The sequence below is a fragment of the Garra rufa genome, chromosome 20 (assembly GCF_049309525.1).
Source record: "Garra rufa chromosome 20, GarRuf1.0, whole genome shotgun sequence".
Classification (NCBI taxonomy): domain Eukaryota; kingdom Metazoa; phylum Chordata; class Actinopteri; order Cypriniformes; family Cyprinidae; genus Garra; species Garra rufa.
The window spans coordinates 23,991,817-24,013,265 of NC_133380.1; the positions used below are offsets into that span (position 1 = coordinate 23,991,817).

A 21,449-nucleotide genomic window follows, 5' to 3' on the forward strand; every position below is an offset into this window, starting at 1 on the left:
GGGTGGAGCAGAAACATGCTGTTTTTATGCATGCCTCTTTAAATTCAAATGAGCTGCAGCTTCCCACCCCCCTTTCCAAAATGGGGCTGTGCCTTTACAGCTTGAACCTCAGATATTCTGCCAAAAAGCATTTGTTTGGTTTTGATTATCGTCTCTATCAGTGTTGGTGGTAACGTATTACAAGTAACGCTTTATTAATTGAAAGCTCTACTGTCCTCATGTTGAGAGAAAACAGGAGTAATATGTTACTTTAGTTCAAGAAAACAAAAAAAGATTCAGTATTCTTCAAAATTAATAAAAACAGTGAAATGCAACTCAGAATATGAGGCAATCCTGCAATAATTAAATATGTTAAATAATACAAATATCCTTTATTTAATCCCATTTCATTAACCGGTGCACATGTGAGTACTAAACTAAGTTCTCTTTCATGTCTTATTGCGCTTAAACTGTTAAATACACTCAAGTTTAGGTTAAAAACACACAGAAGACAAAAAAAGTCGGTTATGTCTTTGAAAATAAACAGCTGGGAAAGAAATCACATGTTTATATTAGATCTGTGCGGCAGCAGCGTAATATACGGTAAATAAATCAATATAAATCCACTGCTCTCTTTTCACTTCTGAGGCTGGGACTCTAAATAGTGTTCTATGCTTGTTCTTTGCAGCCAAAGACAGAACAGTTAGCATGCTTTGCTTGAACTTTCGCCATGGCGTTAGAACTGGCCATCGTTTTCACTAGCTTGCAGAGAAAGGCTTACCAAGTTGTTCTTTTTCACATTTTCTGAGTTGATAGAAGCCTCTGGGACCCGATTATAGTACTTAAACATTAAAAAACTCAGATTTTCATGATATGTCACCTTTAAGTAACAAGAAACGTGTTCAAAAACATGATTATTAACTAAAAGAACAGACTGGCCATGTTCAGACATTTGCGTCAAAGTTAAGGCCCTGTAGGCAGACCGCTGGCACCGCCTGGGCTTGTTCGCGATTCGTCTGGAGTTGTATTATGCGATGTGCCCATCCATATGCCTTTACCTGCCAACGCGGTTGGTGCGTTGATGGATTCAAATGCCTGTCAGGGTTGAGTATATGTGTGCAACTGTGTGAAAGATTTGTGTTTGTGCAAGGCGCTTTCAGCTGTCATGCATTTATTCATGCAGTGGCCTGTGCGTTGCTGTGCTCCTTAATGTCACAATTCACAAAGAAAAGAATGTGCTTGGTTGGCAGAGGGCAAGAGAGCGAGAGGGTGCAAGAAAGAGAGTGCTGTTGGACTTTCTTGTTTCCAACCAGGTGTCCAGGCCAGCTTGTGCCTCTGCAAAACGTCTGTCAGCGGTATACGAACGAGTTGACCTTCCGCTAAGCCCCACCTTTAAAATCTTACTGACCAGTCCCATATACGTTTTTTTTTTCTTTAAGGCTGCCCTTGTCTAAAGATTTTTCTGGTTGACTAGTAGTTAAATGTGTTCATTTAAAAGTAGACATTTCGCTCTTTATAGATGTATTTTCATATCTGTAAGGCAAGTATTCACAGTGTTCACAGAGACTTTACAAAAGAGCAATGTTTTGTTTTTATTGTGAGTGCACACAAATAAACGTAGAGTCTTTACAGATTCGAAAAATGTATTATTCTTATCTGTATGAGCAAAAATGATGTATTTAAATACTGTTCATGGAAGTTTCCAGTACATTTCTATGTGATGTTCTATGGTATCCAAAAGATCAGTTGTTCCATTCTTTCTGTCTTTCTTTCCTGATCTCTTTCTTTTTCTCTCTGCAGAGAGTTGGACCACAATGACATCTCGGGCACTATTGAGGACACCAATGGGGCCTTCACTGGCCTGGAAAACCTCAACAAGCTGTGAGTGTCACGTCTTATTTATCTCTACCATCGTTTTCCTTTTTCACTTTAAAGGATTAGTTCACTTCCAAAATTCCCTGATAATTTACTCACCCCTGTGTCATCCAAGATGTTCATGTCTTTCTTTCTTCCGTTGAAAAGAAAATAAAGTCTTTGAGGAAATCATTCCAGGATTTTTCTCCATATAGTGGACTTTAGTGGGGATCAATGGGTTGAAGGTCCAAATTGCAGTTTCAGTGCAGCTTTAAAGGGCTCTACACGATCCCAGCCGAGGAATAAGGGTCTTATCTAGCTAACTGATCTGTCATTTTCTAAAAAACTTTTTAACTACAAATGTAGCACAAACCCCTAACCTACCTTTTTGAACCAGAGTACACAGATGAAGAACTAACTGTGCTTGACCTTTTCAACATGATTACGGAATTTTTTTTTTTTTTTTTTTTTTTTTTTTTAGAAAATGACCAATTGTTTTACTACATAAGACCTTATTCCTAAACTGGGATCGAGTAGAGCCCTTTGAAGCTGCATTGAAACTGCAATTTGGACCTTCAACCCGTTGATCCCCATTGAAGTCCACTATATGGAGAAAAATCCTAAAATGTTTTCTTCAAAAACCTTAATTTCTTTTTGACTGAAGAAAGAAAGATATGAACATCTTTGATGACACGGGCTGAGTAACTTATCAAGAAACTTTTATTCTGAAAGTGAACTAATACTTTAATTTTGGACATTCTTACACTAGATGCAACCAGGACAAGTGACGCTCTCAAAATCCATATTACATAGTACAAAATTACGCCATGCTTATCCATGATTTCAAATGTATTGAGTTAAATCCACACCATACATGCAGGGCAGATTTGGGATGGGAAGCTTTAGTGGCAGAGGTCAATTGAATTTGAGTACTGGGGCGAACACTTTTCATCATTGACCGATAGAAGATGAGCTCTTGTGATGGAATCAGCAAAGGCGTAAAATGGGAGGCTGCCGGAGGAGGGGGTGCATTCAGACACATCAAACGTCCCGCTCTGTGGCTTTTGTTACGGGAGCAGAGGTTCGCAAATCTGCGGAAGCCGCCTGTTGATGCACATCCCTGCCAGAAATCCTATTCACCCATCCTGGTAAATATGCGAGGGCGTATTAAAGAGCGATGTGCACAACATCAAAGTCTTTTTTTCTTTTCTTTTTTTTTTTTTGCTGTGGGGATGTTAGCTGGATTTATTTTTAGCAAGTTATAGATCAATTTTGGTCTTTTTGTTTGATAATTTGCTTGTGGGTCATTTGTACGCCCTAAATCTTCATGTACAAATTTCGTGTGCACCTGCTCATGACAGCGGATCCAGTTAGCATCTATTTCAATGCTTTCTATTTGGATCCACAGTTTGGTCGGAGTGAACCGTTTGAGCTTTTTGAATTATGGGGCTGGTATGGAAGCCTGGGGCTCAAGACTGCCCAGAGGGTGACCTGCAGATGGGTGGTTGCTTCAGAAATGGTGGGGGGGCTGGAGGAGATGAGTGGAGGTGATGTCTTAGTCTTTCAGGAGATGACAGATGCTGTCGCACACACACAGACCATCAGTCCGCTGACAGACACGGCAGGGGCTGGGCTTTCTGGGGTGATTCTAGCAAGCACATAGTGAATAAACTAAGTGATCCTTATGAAACTTTACTCTAGCAGTGAGTTTTCTTTTTAATTATTATTTTTAATTTTATAATAATTTTTGACAATTAAATGCTTTGAATGGCTCTTTAAGATTATACTCTTTTTGTACATTTGTAATGGCATAATCATTTTTAGCTAACGTGAACTAACAATCAGCAGTTGCATTTTTATTAACTAATATTAACAAAGATGAATAAATACTGTAACAAATGGATTGCTTATTGTTAGGTGGTGTTAGTTAATGCATTAACTAATGTTAACCAATGATACCTTATTGTAAAATGTTACAGATTCTTTCAAATGTATCTTAATCTGTTAATATAATTTTTCAAAAATTCTGCACACTCATTTCTCCATTTCATTCAGATTACATTTGCTTTCATCTACTGCTTTATTTTTACAATCATTAATAATTTAATAATAAAGATAATACTGTTAAATGTAATCTTTAGCAAATTTGTAAATTTTAAAAATTAGTTTTTTATACTGTACAGTACAATGTTGTGGTTCCTAAAAATAATAATAAGTTTAATAAAATATAATAATAATTATAATAAATAATACTAATTAAAAAAATAATATAAATTTTAAAATTATTGTAGTTTATTTTTATTTATTTCGAAAAAAAATATTTTTATAGATTCATATAGGTAAACATATATTTTTTATAATAATAATTTATTAATAAAGATAATACTTTAAATGTAATCTTTAGCAAATTTGAAAAAATCTATTTGGAAATTTGAAAAAAAAAAATATATATATATATATATATATTAGGGCCGGGACTTTAACGCGTTAATTTAGATTAATTAATTACACAAAAATAACGCGTTAAAATTTTTTAACGCATTTTAATCGCACTTAGTTTTGCACCGCGGAACGTTTCTCACTGGATGAGATTAAGCGGACCGATTATACTGGAGCACCAACTAGCGTTCAGACCAGAGCCATATAAAAAGATCTTTTTATATGGCTCTGGTTCAGACAAGCTGCGTCCGTCCTGAATAGTATTGTATGTCCCAAATCGTAGTATGTTTAAAAAAGTATTCCAAAGATTCCCGGATGGTCTACTTCTTAACGATCAATGCACACTCTTAACGGCTAATATTGACCGCAACACACTGCGCCGTGAACGAGGATTCAATTAGAACTACAAACACGCATAAAAAGTGTTAAAAAACTACAAACATGGAGGATATGCGCGACCAACGGACAGGTAGAGAAAGGGGTTTGAGTGATAAATAATCAGTGTGTAACCTGATAAAAAATATTTTTTAAATGTTATCCGCGTTATATTCCATGTGCAGAAACATTTATAATGATAGGTTTGGTCATTAACGTTTAAATGCATAATTAAGCAAACACAAGAGCAGAGTTCTCGGCATGAAAGAACGTGCCTCTTGCTACACTTAATGGCAATATTGCACTGGTCTGTTGGACTTGGTTGAACAAAAATAAACAATATTTTGTTGCTTAAGCTTATGTATTCAGTCATTATTCAATGGTATACAAAAAATCCATGTAAAAATCTTACTTCTCACTGTTCTCAGGTCAAATATTTATATGCGATTAAAATGCGATTAATTTCGATTAATTAATTACAAAGCCTCTAATTAATTAGATTAAATTTTTTAATCGAGTCCCGGCCCTAATATATATATATATATATATATATATATATATATACATTTCAATTTTGTGGTTCCTAAAATAGTAATAATTGTAAATAATTATAATAAATAATAATAATAATTTAAACAAATAATTAAATAATTATTTTAAAATCATAGTAGTTTATTTTTTATTCATTTATAAAAATAAAAATAATAATAATAAGGTAATACTGTTAAATGTAATCTTTAGCAAATTTAAAATTTGAAATAGGTTTTTTCGTACTGTACATTGCAATGTCCTAAAAAATAACAATTTAAATAATTATAATAAATAATAATACTAATAATTTGAATAAATAATTAAATAATAATTTTAAAATATTTTTTTTATTACAAAATAAAAATTTTGTAATTTTTTTTTTTATAGATTTATATAGATTTTTTAACATTAGGCATTATTCATATATCAGCCATAACTTGAAAATAATTGTGATTATCGATATTAATTTAAATATCAGTGTAAAAAAGGTAACCTTAATTAAAAAAAAATTTAAAACAATTCACACTGTACATTACAATATTGTGACTTTCTTGTATCCTTTAAAACATTTTAGTTTTTAATTTATTAAAATAAAAAAATATTTTTTTGTAGATGTAAAATAATAAGATTATCGATATAGACTTTCCTTTTTTAATGCTTATTCTAGATTCGTAATGCTCAGATTATCGATATAGACAAAAAAAAAAAAAAAGATTTTTAGATTGATAATGATCAAATTATCTATATCACCCGGATTATTAATATCGGTGCATCCCTCCTTTTTTTTTTTTTTTTTTTTTTTGTGTGAAGGTCTTGTTTATCCCAGCATGCAGCAGCTCCTAACACGCCTCAGTATTGTGAGCCAATATCCGCTGAAAGATCTCAAAGCCAAAAGATCATCCCCTGATTGAAACGACAACATTGTCAGGTGTCAAATCTGGTTTATATGAGGAGGTGCTGGCTTTCACGGTGCTGACTGAGAAGTCCTGAGCCATTTTAGACAGGAAGTGCACTGTCAGGGGCTTGTTTTAGTCCAACATGCTTAAGAATGGAAATTGTGCCATCTGGGGTGGGAGGTTACGTCCTCGAAGGAGCCCGTTCCGTGGTGTGTGTGTGTGTGTGCGCGTGTGCGCACATACGGCCGCTTTTGAAGAGCGAGCAGGATTAGCCCCTACAAGGAGTTTGAACCACAGCCTTGACAAGGCCACGTTTATTACTTTACAAGCCGTGTTGTCCTCCATCCACTGAAGCTTCTTTTCATGTGACCTCGAGCTCCGGGCTCCACCTTGTCATCGCTATTAAATTCTAATAAAGATAAAAGTAAGCTTTGAAGAGCTGCGGCGGGCCCTGATTCCTCACCCTCCTCCTAATCTCTACACAGTTCGGATTTCCAATCCCACAATCCCCTTCTCTTATCAGATTCGGTCTGACTAATTGTGCACTCTCTTTTTTTTTTCTCTCTCTCTCTCTCTCTCTTCCCTCTCACCCTGCGTGTCTGGAAACGGCAGAACTCTGTTTGGAAACAAGATCAAGTCGGTGGCCAAGAAAGCCTTCTCGGGCCTGGAGGCACTGGAGCACCTGTGAGTATCCCATAATGCCGTTCGGCCCCTACAGCAACGGCTGCCAAAAGTAAATGCTTAAGAGGGCTGCTAGCAATTTAATAGTGTCTTTGTAAAAGGAGAGGACGGGGTGGTTTGCTAGGCCAGCTGCTCTTGTCTCTTGTCTAGAGCCAGCTTTAACTTGCACAGGAACACAGTTATGGAGCATATGGTCAGTTTCGTAGAAGAAATGGAATTTTTAAGCACTTCTGCAGACGCTGTAACTTCACGTCTGATATCGGGGCCTTTCCACCTTGTTCGGAGTTGTCCCGTATAAAAATAGGCGACGGATTTGCATGCGAGCGCAGCAGCTGTATGTGAACATTCCCATGTCCTCTTTCTGTCACGCCTGAAAGCCCTGTTTAATCTCTCAACAGGAACTTGGGGGAAAATGCCATCCGCTCCATCCAACCCGAGGCATTTAGCAAGATGAAGAACCTGCGTTACCTGTGAGTGGCATTAATAAACACGCTCATTTTCACACGCATATCCAATCATCAGGTTATAATGTTTCTTGACATCATGAATATTTGGCTGACAGTTAATTGTCATTCTAATACAATGCATAGTTTCCTAAGGCTTAAAGGAAATGGTATGCAAAGACTGATGCCAGTTTAAATATTAAATCTTTTAAGTGCACCTTAGTCCACTTTTTACATTTGTTTTTTTTAATCTGTGTACCTGAGAATTATTTTATTATTATTATTATTATAATACTATTATGAAAATTTCACTGTTGTTTATATATACACTACAGTTCAAATGTTTACAGTTTAAAGTTTTAGATATAAAAAATAATATTTATATTAATCAAAAAATGCATTAAATTTATTGCATTAAAAAGATAACTATTTCAAATAAATGCTGTAATTTTGAACTTTCTGGTAATTACGGAATCCTAAAGAAGATTTATCATTTCGACAAAAATAAAAACAGTTTTTACTCTATTTTAAATAAATAAATGCAGCCTTGGTAAACATAAGACACTATCTTAAAGGGATAGTTCACCCAAAAAAAAACAAAAAAAAACACATGATTTACTCACCCTCAAGCCATCTTAGGTGTATATGACTTTATTCTTTCAGACGAAAACAATCAAGAGTTATATTAAAAAAATGTCCTGGCTCTTCCAAGCTTTGTAATGGCAGTAAATGGGTGTTGAGATTATGAAGTCCAATAAAGTGCATCCATCCATCATAAAAAGCATTCCACATGGCTCCGGGGGTTTAAAGAAGTTCATTTCCAGAACAAAAATGTATAGATAATTTACTCACCTCCTTGTCATTCAAGATGTTCATGTCTTTCTTTCTTCAGTCATAAAGAAATTATTTAAAAGTTTAATTTTTGGGTGAATTGTCACTAAGAAGAATAGATCGGAGTGAATGGGTGTTGATTTTTTTTTAAGTCCAATAAAGTGCATCCATCCATCATAAAAAGTACTCCACACGGCTCAGGGGGGTTAATAAAGGCCTTCTGAAGGGAATCAATGCATTTGTGTAATTTGCTCTTGAGAGAATATGCTAGTCTCGCAAGAACCACGTTTTGTTTACAGCAAAACCAAGTTTGGTTTATATCAAATTCCTCTGACATTTTTCTTCACAAATCCTTGTTTTATACTTCTAATTCATGACAGATGTTTTTTGTTTTGCTCTATTTGTTGTGTTTCCACGTTCGCCACTTACGTGCTTGTCACTTGTTGGAACACCACTCTCTCATGAACATGTGTAAGACAGTTAGCATATTACAGTTTATAAAGTTTTAAATATGTATATTTCTCTTAAACAAATGCATCAATTCACTTCAGAAGGCCTTTATTAGCCCCCCCTAAGCCGTGTGGAGTACTTTTTATGATGGATGGATGCACTTTATTGGACTTCAAAATCTCAACAGCCATTCACTGCCATTATAAAGCTTGGAAGAGCCAGGACATCTTTAATATAACTCTGACTGTATTTGTCTGAAAGAAGAAAGTCATATACACTCAGAATGGCTTGAGGGTCTATAAATCATGGGGTAATTATCATTTTTGGGTGAACTATCTCTTTAAATATGGGAATATTTTAGTCTGGTGAAAGCTGGCTTTTACAAATTTTTGTTTCGATCCCTCTCTCTGCAGTCATATTCAGAGTGATAGTTTTCTGTGCGACTGCCAGCTGCACTGGTTTCCGGAGTGGCTGGTAACACGAGGGCTGAAGCCTGGCGTTCAGGCCACATGTGCCCACCCAGAGAGCCTGAAGGGCACCAGCATCTACCAGGCCCCACCACAGAGCTTTGTTTGTGGTAAGCAGTGCTAAAATGTCTGTAACAAACAAATCAATCACAATTCTTGAGGTGTGTTAAAATGTCTCTATCCTTGTACTTTTCTCCAGATGACCTTCCCAAACCGCAGATCACCGTTCACCCTGTCACCACAGCCGCAGTATTGGGCAAAGATGTGCGTCTGACCTGCACGGCCGCCAGCAGCAGCAGCTCACCCATGACCTTCACCTGGCTCAAGGACCAGGAGACGCTACGTCAAGCCGAGGTGGAGAATTTCGCCCACGTGCGGGCCAGTGACGGAGGGGTGATGGAGTACACCACTATTCTTCACCTCCGACACGTCACCTTCAATCACGAGGGCCGCTACCAGTGCATCATCAGCAATCACTTTGGATCTTCCTACTCTAACAAAGCCCGCGTCACAGTAAATGGTACATTTAATTGTCTTACAAAAAACTGCAGTTTACCAAATTTGTTTTAAAATGCCAGTGTGCACTTAAAGGGATAGTTCAGCCAAAAGTGAAAATTACACTATGATTTACTTACCCTCAAACCATCCTAGGTGTAAATTACTTTTTTTCTTTCAGATGAATACAATTGGAGTTACATTAAAAAATGTCCTGACTCTTCCCAGTTTTATAATAGCAGTAAATGGGTGTTGAGATTTTAAAGTCTAATAAAGTGCATCCATCCATCATAAAAAGTGCTCCACATGACTCCAGGGGGTTAATAAATGCCTTCTGAAATGAATTGATGCGATTGTGTAAGAAAACGCGTTAACACTTTCATTTTTGGGTAAACTATCCTTTTTATTCACAGTAGTCATCATATATTCAACATTTATAACTTACAAACAAACAATAAAATGTATTTCCTTTAATGGTCAAAATAATAATGTTTTTAATTCACTTAAAAGAACCAGTTCATAAGAGTAATTTGTTCAGAAACTGGACTATAATAGTTGTTATGTATGTTTTTGATTCACGAAAAAGAACCAGTTCATCATTCATTTCGAAATAAGACTACACTGGTCCCGAATACAATCTGAGTTATACAAAAAAAGTCCTGTCTTCTCCTCACAAATGCGGCTTTACCGAGCTTAACGGCTCTGGCCCGGGCAGATATTAATGGAACGCTATTGGATATTCAAAATAAGTGGGGCGATATGTTTTTGTTTCAGTTAAAAGTACTTCACCACATAGAATAATGCTGCGTGTTTCCTTTAAGGCTGTCCGATTTGTAATTTTTTAAAACACAAATCACACCAGTTGCAAATAATTCCCATCATGCAACATTTGCTCAGAGCTTTTCTTTCAGTGAATTGTACCAGCAGCAAAATTCAGACTGAACTGTGCCACTAGAATTGGGCGTTTTGTCTATCTTCTCCGCTGTTAGCAATACGCTTGGATTACATGCCTTGTCAGTTCGAGCAACAGATGCAAATTGATGGTCCTGAGGCTTTTTGGTTTCATGCCCGTCCAAATCAAGCCATTTCCCATCGCCAATTGAGTTAGTCACAGCTATGAATGCTGGGCTTGTTTGGTGCTGATGTAGCAACATTATGGGAATAGTCCTCACTAGAGCTAATTTTCTCTTTTGCCTCCCTGTGCCCACAGTGCTGCCTTCATTTGTCAAGACCCCACGCGACATCACCATCCGCACGGGCACGAAGGCACGGTTGGAGTGTGCAGCAGAAGGACATCCGACTCCCCAAGTGGCGTGGCAGAAAGATGGTGGTACAGATTTCCCTGCCGCCCGAGAGCGCCGCATGCGTGTGATGCCTGATGACGATGTCTTCTTCATCATGGACGTGAAGCCTGAGGATATGGGCGTGTACAGCTGCACGGCAAAGAACACAGCGGGCATGATCTCTGCGAACGTCACTCTAACAGTGTTAGGTACGGCCATTTTTGCAATATTTACAGTATGTAAATCGTTATATAAAGACTTTTTTTTTTGTCCCATTATGGAATTCAGATTTGTTTATTAAGCTGTTGGAGTTTTGCTAACCCCTGCTTTGTTCTACGCAAGAATGTTTTTGTCTTTCTCCATCTGTAGCAGCTGGGCTTTATGTGCCGGCTTGAAGTTGAAAGGTCAGGAAAGAGGTCATAGGGTTAGAGGAAGTGCTGAAGGCTCACATAGTGGTATTTCTGAGCTCTCAACTGAGTAATTGCTAGGCAGAAATAGGCTGAAACTGGTATCATCAGCCTAAATAAAGCTTTGTTTTTGATTCACTAAAAGGAATGGCTCTATGGTCAGACTATATGCTGAATCTGGAAAAGAACCAGTTCATAAGAGTCATTTATTAAGAGTCATTTGTTCAGGAACTGGACTTCTCTGGTTGTTTTGTATATTTTTGATTCAGTAAAAAGAACCAGTTTATAAGAGTCATTCATTTGGAAATATAAGACTACACTGGTCCCACTTTGTTTTTGATTCACAAATTGGCTCAGAAGAATCATTTATTCCACAACTGGACTGTGCTGGTTGTTCTCTGTTTTTAAGGTCACTAAAACAGAACTAGTTAATTCTATTCATTTGTTCAGGAAATGGACGATGCTGGTTGTTCTGTATGTTTTTGATTCACTAAAAGATTTAGTTCATAATAGTCATTCATTTGAAAAAAAAAGTCTACACTGGTCCTGCTGTATGATTTGTGATAAACTAAAAACAAATTGACTCACTTGGTCATTTGTTCAGAAACTGGACTCTGCTAGTTGTTCTGTATGTTTTTGAATCACCGAAACGAATCAGTTCATAAGAGTCATTCATTTTTTGGAAGCAAGACTACAACGGTCCTGCTGTATGTTTTTGATTCACTAAAAACGAATTGCCTCATAAAAGTCATTTGTTCCAGAACTGGACTGTGCTGGTTGTTCTGTATGTTTTTGATTCACTAAAAAGAGCCAGTCGATAAGAGTCATTCATTTGAAAATAAGTACACTGGTCTCATGGTCTGTTTTCCATTCAGTAAAAACAAATTGGCTCATAAGAGTCATCTCTTCAGAAACTGGACTATGCTAGTTGTTCTGTATGTTTTTGATTCACTAAAAAGAACCAGTTCATGAGTAATTCTTTTGGAAATAAGACTACACTGGTCTCGCTGTTTGTTTTTGATTCACTAAAATCAACCAATTCATAAGAGTCATTTGTTCATGCTCGTTGTTCTGTATGTTTTTGATTCACTTAAAAAAGAACCAGTTGATATGAGTCTAGAAATTAAACTAGACTTCAACTAAAGAGTCACTAAAAAAGAACATACTCTTAAGATTCATTTATTCAGGATTTGGATTGGATGTTGGTTCTGTGACTAATTATGTTGACTATGCTGTTTATTGCCCTCTAAAGGCAAAGCGCAGTAACTACGCATTTGGTCAAAATTGAGTTAAGGCTTAATATGGACTTTGTGACAACTGTTTTGTCTTGTGGCAAAGTCTCCTGGTTCAATTTTGTCCCAGAGAAACAAGAGTGTTTCAGAGAAACGAGTGTTAACATGTTTGACTAGCTGGCGTAAAAACTTTAAAGGCATTTTCTCAGTTTCAGTGTTGGCGTAGTTACTGCACTTTGCCTTTGGAGGGCATTTGTTCAGGAACTAGACTATGCTAGTTGTTCTGTATGTTTTCGAATCACTGAAAAGAACCAGTTCATAAGACTTATTTGTTTAGGAACTGGACTATACGAGTTGTTCTGTATGTTTTTGATTCACTAAAAAGAACCCATTAATAAGAGTCATTTGTTCAGGAAATGGACTATACTAGTTGTTCTTTATGTTTTTGATTCACTAAAACCAAACTTTCAATTAAGAGGAATTTGTTCAAGAACTGGACTATGCTAGTTATTTTGTATGATTTTGATTCACTATAAAGAACCAATTCATAGGAGTCAATTGTTTAGGTTCACTATAAAGAACCAGTTCATAAGAGTCATCTCTTCAGAAACTGGACTATACTAGTTGTTCTGTATATTTTTGATTCTCAAAAAAGGACCAGTTCATTAGAGATTAATTTGTTCAGGAGCTGGACTATACGAGTTGTTCTGTATGTTTTTGATTCACTAAAACCAAACTTTCAATTAAGAGGAATTTGTTCAGGAACTGGACTATGCTAGTTATTTTGTATGATTTTGATTCACTATAAAGAGCCAATTCATAGGAGTCAATTGTTTAGGTTTACTATAAAGAGTCAACTGTTTAGGAACTGGACTATACTAGCTGTATGTTTTTGAAGAACCAGCTCATAAGAATCATTTGGTTAGAAATTAGACATGACTTTATCGTACTATATATTTTGGAACAGATTCTTAAAGAGTCATTAATTTAGGAATCGGACTATGCTGGTTCTGTCGTATGTTTTTAATTCACTGGAAAGAACCAATAAGAAATCTGTTGTTCAGGAACTGAACTACTAATATACTTTCTTTTTTTCTTTTTTTTTTTTTTACCAGTTTGTGAGAGTCATCCATCAAGCAAACTATAGTGATCATGTTATTGATTCACTAATAAAGAACTGACTCAAAGGAGTCATTTGTTCCAGAATCAGACTATTTATTTATTTATTTGTTATAATGGAACTAGCTATCATAATGCTTATGTTGTCTCAAAAGTTGACACAATACAATTTTTTTCTATACTGTAAAACACTTGCCAGCTAGCAAGTCGCCAATAGTGATTCCCAGCTGTGACATAAACTAAACACCAACGGCAAGCCATTTAAGGGATCTTTATCGACACATGACCGCATGTAATTTAATAACCATTCCCTTTGATTTTCCTGCAGAGACCCCACATCTGGCACAGGAAATGGAGGATCGCAATGTGGTGGTGGGTGAGACGGTTGCGTTGCAGTGCAAGGCTCTTGGCAGCCCACCTCCTCGCATTACCTGGCTAAAAGGGGAGGAGCCTCTCCAACCCAGCGATCGTCACTACTTCACCCCAGGGAATCAGCTCTTGGTGATCGGCAGCACCACCTTAGAGGACGCTGGACGCTACACGTGTGTCATGTCCAACACGCTCGGCACAGAGCGTGCTCACTGCCAGCTAACCATTTACCAGCGTTTTGAGGACTGTGCGCCCTTTTCAAGCCCCAGCACTGTTACTGTGGGAATCATTGTCATCGCTGTGGTCACCAGTATTGTGGTGACCTCACTGGTTTGGGTGTGTATTATCTACCAGACGAGGAAGAAGAGCGAGGAGTGCAGTGTAAACACGGGTATGTATATACACACTGATTTTATATTTTGTATTTGTTTAGGGCTCAGCATGCTGTGTCGGAGGAATGCATTTATCCAACCTTTTATAATCTTTGCGCTTGCCTTTTACAGATGAGACAATTGTCCCTCCTGATGTCCCCAGTTACCTGTCCTCTCAGGGCACTTTATCAGAGAGACAGGACGTGTGTATACGAGTGGAGTCCAATGGTGGATCTCAACCCAACGGACGCATAGAAAACAATGGTACGGTATCCACACTTTTCTTGTAGGCCCAGATTTTAAAGGAAAATCTGTGGATTTAAACTATTCAAAATGTGATAAACGGAAAGTAATGCTCTACTTGGCAGCTCAATTAGTCAGATCAGATTAGATTAAACATTACAGGGTCAAAACATATACGTGTATACATGGGTGTATTGTTCACAATAAGATCTATACATGCATTTACAAATTCGATGAGTAGGTGAATTACATGTCGTGCCGACTTTGAAATAGTCTTTTTAAATAGTCTTTACACAATGTCGTATAGGATGAAATCCCTGTGAAATCAGTTTTTATTTTTTCCATCCAAATTTAATTTTTTCGGTTTTAATTTTTCTAGTTTCAATGGTTCAATTAAAAAGTGATTAATCAAAAAGCATGTCTAATTAATTGAATCATAAAACACACAATTTAGCAGCAATTTATTAAAATTTTAATGTAAAAAAATTAAATTGTTATACTTTTTCCAAATTCGTTTTTTTCCCCCATTTTAATTTTTCTAGACTCTGCTTTAATAATTAAATGTAAAAATTATGAATCAAAAAGAATGTCTAATTAATTGAAATCATGAAACTCAAACAATTTAACAGAAATGTATTAAAATTTTAACCCAAAAATTACATTTTGAAGACCCTGTGAAATAGTTTTTCAAATTCCATTTTTGTTTCCCAAATTCGTTTTTCCTGTTTTAATTTTTCTAGACTCTGCTTTAATAATTAAATAAAAAAAATATGAATCAAAAAGAATGTCTAATTAATTGAAATCATAAAACACACAATTTAGCAGCAATTTATTACAATTTTAACCCAAAAATTACATTTTAAAGACCCTGTGAAACAGTTTTTCAAATTCCATTTTTTTTTCCAAATTCGTTTTTTCCATTTAAATTTTTCTAGACTCTGCTATAATTAGATAAATAAAAAATGAATCAGAAAGAATGTGTAATTAATTGAAATCATGAAACACAATTTAGCAGCAATTTATTACAATTTTTACCCAAAAAATTACATTTTTAAGGCCCTATGAAATGCATTTTTTAAATTCCCTTTTATTTTTTTTCCACATTTTTTTCCCTCTTTTTATTTTCTAGACTCTGCTTTAATAATTACATTTAAAAAATATGAATAAAAAAGAATGTCTAATTAATTGAAATCATAAAACACACACAATTTAGCGACAATATATTAGACATTTTTACAAAAAACACATTTTGAAGGCCTTATAAAATGCTTTTTCAAATTCCGTTTTTTTTTTCCAAACTCGTTTTTTTTTCCTGTTTCAATTTTCTAGACTCTGCACTCTGCTTTAATAATTAATTAAAAAAAATATATGAATCAAAATGAATATCTAATTAACTGAAATTCTGAAACTCACAGAATTTAGCAGCAATTTATAAAATTTTTAACCCAAAATTAAAATTAAGCCCCTATGAAATACTTTTTCCAATCTGTTTGTTTTATTTATTTTTTCCCCCTTTTTTAACTTGTAGTAATTTCTTAATAGTCAAATTGTTTTTTAATGATGTTTCATTCAATTTTAATAATCAAGAGCGTCTTCAATTAATTGATTTTATAAAAAATATAAACTTTTTTTTTTTTCTTCAGTAAACTAAACAGATTAGTAGTGATACTATCATTACATTGCGAAATATAATTGTCAGAATTTCTTCAAGTTAAACCAAACTTTTATTTTGACGGATTTTGCTGCAAAGAAGTTTCTGTTTGTACAGTATATGAAATGAAAAAACTAAAAGAAACTGTAAAATGTCCATTAAATGAGAAATTCTAAAGATTGTTTATGTGATCATGTATTCATGCATTAGGGCGGCAGAGGCTGAAAACACCATGTATTCATATTTAAATAATATTTTTACACTAGTTCATATCACATTTTTAAGAATTAAGTGTACTGACGTACTTTCGATATATTTAGCCAAAATTTGGCGAATTCAGTTTTTCCGGATTCCACGATTTTGTTCACGTTTTCCGCGTCGCGGAATCATAGATTAACAAGCTTCTCTCGTTTCAGGCTATGATGGGCCAGTCGTGTGCACAGACTGCTTGGAAAATGGCACCAGCTACTCCAAACACTGTAACTACCTCCCTCACGGGATAGCGCCCCCTTCAGGCCTGGAGTACCAGCAGATGCACCAAACCTCAACATTCACGAGCCACAACAACGAACCACACTGCAACGGCACACCCAACGGGGTCAGGAAAGACAGCCAAACTCCCATCTTTCCTACTAACCATGACAGGGTGTCAATATCACCCTCATCACACCAGTACGACGGCCGAAAAGGTGAGAACGAGGAATAAACAGATTCATCATTCCTTGTTTTTCACAATCAGTTTAGTGTTTAAACTCATATCCTTTCTGATTTCTCTCAGGATTGTTGGTGAACAGGTCAGACACACCTCCCTCACTTGAAGAGCGCTACCATCGGCCAGTAAAGCTCATGTCCGGGGACTGTGACATTGGGTCCGAGCTTAAACAGACTCTATTACCCAACGGACACGCACATACGCCCGACGCCACCCTGAGCGAGAGCCAATCCTTCAGGCGGGCCACTGACTAACGCCTCACCAACCCTCTTCTTTATCCTTTTGCACTGAGAACTGCTACCTCACACTGAGGGGCACAGACAAAGCTGCCCCCATCTATCTGAACGCAGAATAGGGGCGTCCGGAGTTTTGAAGGCGAAGCTTGAGTGGGACGATTTCGTCCCATTGCGAGCGTTAATGATGTACATAAATATAATCCTCCTTAGGGAGGCTCCGTTCACACTTCAGAAATGTGACTTGCATTTGACGCATGCAAAATGTATGACAGAGTGCTATAACGTTGGGCTTTGAGCTGTACATAAGAGTTTTCATATATAAATATATGAATGTATGTATTCTATAACTTTTACAGAGGAGTGTTTAACTCTATTCGGTGCATGGTGAGATCAGAGTGGTTATATTTTATTTTTCTTTCTTTCTTTTTTTTTTTTAAACAGATCTCTCCTGCTTTTCCCAGTTTTATAAGCAGTGCCTTAATGCAAGATCAAAGAATCCACAAGTTTGGAGAGATGTCTATATACTTTCCCTTTCACAAATGGGAATTTTGTCATGCACTTGAAGTTTAGACAAACCAAACCAATCATAATAGATTGGCTTGAAGGAATATTCCAGGTTAAACACGTGGTTTTGGAAATATCAGGATATTTACTTTTTTGATGACTAGAAACATTATGGAAATGAATACGATCTACAGAAAAAAATGTCATGGACATACACTGGCAGTCAAAAGTTTAATGTATTTTAAATACGTTTCTAATGCTCTCAAAGCTGTTTATTTGCTCAAAAATACAGAAAAAAAAGTATATTGTGAAATATTATTATGATGTAAAATGGCATTCTTCTGTTTTAATATACATTAAAAAATCTAATGTATTTCTGATATCAAAGCTGAATTTTTCAGCATCATTACACCATATTGAGTGTCACATTAACCTTCACAAATCACTTTGATATGCTGATTTATTATCAGTGATGAAAACAATTGCGTTGCTTATTTTATTTTTTATTTTTTTTGGAACCTGTGATATTTTTCAGGATTATTTGATAAAAGAAAAGTTACAAATAACAACGTTTATTTAAAATGGAAACCCTTTTTTTAATTGTTCTTTTATTCACCAAGGATGTGTTAAATAAATAAAAAGTGATAGTATAGATTTAAATAGTTAGAAAAGATTTATATTTTGAATAAATGCTGTTTTTTTTAACTTATTTATCAAAAAAATTGATATAAAATAGAATAATTCTACTAATAAATCAGCATATTAGAATGATTTCTGAAAGATCATGTGACACTTAAGACTGGAGTAACAGCTGATAAAAATACAGTGTTGCATCACAGGAATACATTATATTTTAAAGTATATTAAAATTAAAACCCTTATTATATATTGTAATAACATTTTTCAGTATTATTGTTGCTGTTTTTTTGTATTTTTGATCAAATAAATGCAGTCTTCATGAGTATAAGAGACTTAAAAAAAAAAAATACAAGTCTTACTGATCCCAAACTTTTGAGTGTATCTATTTTGAATATACAATACCATTCAAAAGTTTAAATATTTAAAGAAATTAATACTTTTATTAAGCTAGGATGCATTACATTGGTCAAAAGTGACAGTAAAGACATTTATAATGTTACAAATGAATTCAAATTTGAAATATATACTGTTCTTTTGAACTTTCTATTCATCAAAGAACTCTGACAATGTAGCACTGTTTCAAAATGTTACTTTCACCAAATTTTAATAATTCACAATATTACTGTTTTTACTATATTTTTGATCAAATAAAGCAGCCTTGGTGTGTATGAGACTTATAATACAAAATACATATTTTTTTAAATGTATATTTAAATTTCTAAAGAGTTTAATTGGCTAAAAGTGACTTATTTTCAAGTAATCATGACTGGAAAAATGATAGAAATTCACTGGGGCTCTAAAGTGAATTTCATCTCACAGCATCTATGCCTTTGCGTCATTTACCACAAAAATTTTAGTTTGTAAAAAACATGAAAAACTGTCCAGAAAGGCATTTACAAAAGATAGCAGATAACAAACTCTTGGGTTTGTCATCAATAACTGGTGTTTAACCTGGAATATTCCTTTGTCAGAATATATATATGACCCTGGACCACAAAACCAGCCATAAGCGTCAATTTTTTTTTTTGATTTATACATCATCTGAAATCTGAATAAATAAGCTTTCCATTAATGTATAGTTTGGCTGAGATACAACTATTTGTAAATCTGGAATCTGAGGGTGCACAAACATCGAAATATTGAGAAAATCGCCTTTAAAGTTGTCCGAATTAAGTTCTTAGCAATGCATATTACTAATCAAAAATTAAGTTTTGATTATATTAACGGTAGGAAAACAAAATATTTTCATGGAACATGATCTTAATATCCTAGTGATTTTCGCCGTAAAAGCCATAATTTTGACCCACACAATGTATTGTTGGCTATTGCTACAAATACACCCGTGCTACTTAAGACTGGTTTTGTGGTCCAGGGTCGCATATATGTTCTGGTCTGTAATTAAGGAAGAGCTCTGCATTGAATTTTCAGCTCCGTTTTTATTGTATAAAAACAATAAATATTGGCATAAGGGAAAATATAAGCACTTTTACATCCTGACATTCTGATGCAATCAAGGCTCTTCCGTTAACCGAGATACACGCCACCAAAAGCTGCTTCACTCACCTACGTACCTGTGGTATTTAAAATGATGTATTTGTCGTTTTAACATATTTGGGGAAATACAATTTTTTCCAAAAAATAATACTTAGAGAGATTCGTCCTAACAGTGACTTTTAGCTAACAGCAAAACCGAATGCTGCCAAATCAAGAAAGGGAAAGAGCGTCTCTCTAGGAAACTCAACCACACAGAATGTCTTCACGGAAAGGGAATAAGCAGGAATAAGTGAACACCAAGTCTTTGGTGAAGTTTAAAGCAGCTAATGCTAAGCTACGTTTATTAGTTAGCCTGAGCCAAACCCGTTCATGTTGATGGCCAAATAGCAAAAAAAAACATCTGTACTACTACACTAGGTGAATGTTTTGTAAAGTTGGATTACAACTCATGCCAGTTTAACCCCCTAAACTGTTGAATTTGACCATGGTGCTTTGGTACTGTGGTTAGCTGGTTAACTGTGTAATCCAGCTCTGTGAATGATCCCACTAATTCAACTAGGTTAACTCTACAGATGTGTGGGTCACCCTGTTTCATACCAGATTAATTTATTGAACTGAACTCTAATCACAGCTGTTCACCCACACGGCTAAAACTGTTGAAGTGTCAAAATGGCAGGTGTTTATTAAAGTCACATTTTGCTCTTTTACATCATCTGGTTTGTGTTTTTATTTTGATGCACAGTGTTGAAATGACTTTTTAACCGGGTATGCAGAGTGCTAATGCCGCGTTCTAGGCAACCCATTAGCGTGTTTTTCCAACCTTCTACCCGTAAAAATGCACTGGAACCAGGGTTGCCAGGTTTTCACAACAAAACCCGCCCAATTGCTACTTAAAAGTAGCCCAATCACGTTTCGAGGGGGTAAAATACACGTTATTGGGGTCGCTTCAACCTGCGGACATGAAAAACAACCCGTGGCAACAAAAAGTTACTTTTATTCAACCAGCAAGTTTTTTTTGACCAGAAATGGCACAGGCTTCTCTCGAAAGATAATAAGACGATGTACAAGAGGCGTCATTGTGGAACAAAATATTTCTCATCTTTTATTTACATTTGAACAAAAAGTGGCATGTCCAAAATTATTTATACCCTTTGCAAACTGCCACAGTTTATGGGAAAATCCAAAGTTCCATACCATTCCAAATAGTCCAAGCTGTTCTAAAGCATTCTAATTACCCTGATTCATTGAGAACAGCTGTTTTAATCAACTCAACAGGTGAAAAACAGAAGCTCTCTGCTGTTGGTTTGTGGACAGTCATGGATAAGACAAAGGAGCTCACTGAGGACCTGCGGCTGCGTATTGTGGCTGCTCACAAGTCAGGAAGGGGCTATAAGACCATATCTAAATGTTTTGAAGTTCCAGTAGTTACAGTTTATTAAAAAATATTATTATTATTAAAAAATACAAGACGTTTCGCACTGTGAAAAATCTCAGAGGACGTGGTTGGAAGCCAAAAGTGCACAGACGCAGACTAAGCTCAAATGCTCATCTGGATAAAGAAGAAGACTTCTGGTCTTCTGTTTTATGGTCAGATGAAACAAAAATTGAATTGTTTGGCCACAATGATGTAGCCTTCATTTGGCGTAAAAAATGGAGAAGCCTTCAACCCTAAGAACATCATCCCCACTGTCAAACATGGTGGTGGGAACCTAATGTTTCGAGGGTGTTTTTCAGCCGGTGGATCAGGG

General features: G+C 35.6%; 1 protein-coding gene across 1 annotated transcript in view; it reads left to right on the top strand.

Moving 5' to 3' along the window:
- The window catches only part of lrig1 (leucine-rich repeats and immunoglobulin-like domains 1), a 56,081-nt gene extending 35,673 nt beyond the window's left edge, over window positions 1–20,408 (top strand). The window contains exons 9-18 of the mRNA XM_073825398.1: window positions 1,780–1,860; window positions 6,687–6,758; window positions 7,154–7,225; window positions 8,893–9,056; window positions 9,146–9,466; window positions 10,652–10,933; window positions 13,811–14,242; window positions 14,355–14,486; window positions 16,533–16,805; window positions 16,895–20,408. Coding sequence (XP_073681499.1) covers window positions 1,780–1,860; window positions 6,687–6,758; window positions 7,154–7,225; window positions 8,893–9,056; window positions 9,146–9,466; window positions 10,652–10,933; window positions 13,811–14,242; window positions 14,355–14,486; window positions 16,533–16,805; window positions 16,895–17,082 — 2,017 coding nt within the window. The 3' untranslated portion in view covers window positions 17,083–20,408. The remainder of the gene's footprint in view (window positions 1–1,779; window positions 1,861–6,686; window positions 6,759–7,153; window positions 7,226–8,892; window positions 9,057–9,145; window positions 9,467–10,651; window positions 10,934–13,810; window positions 14,243–14,354; window positions 14,487–16,532; window positions 16,806–16,894) is intronic.
- The last annotated feature ends 1,041 nt before the right edge of the window (window positions 20,409–21,449 follow it).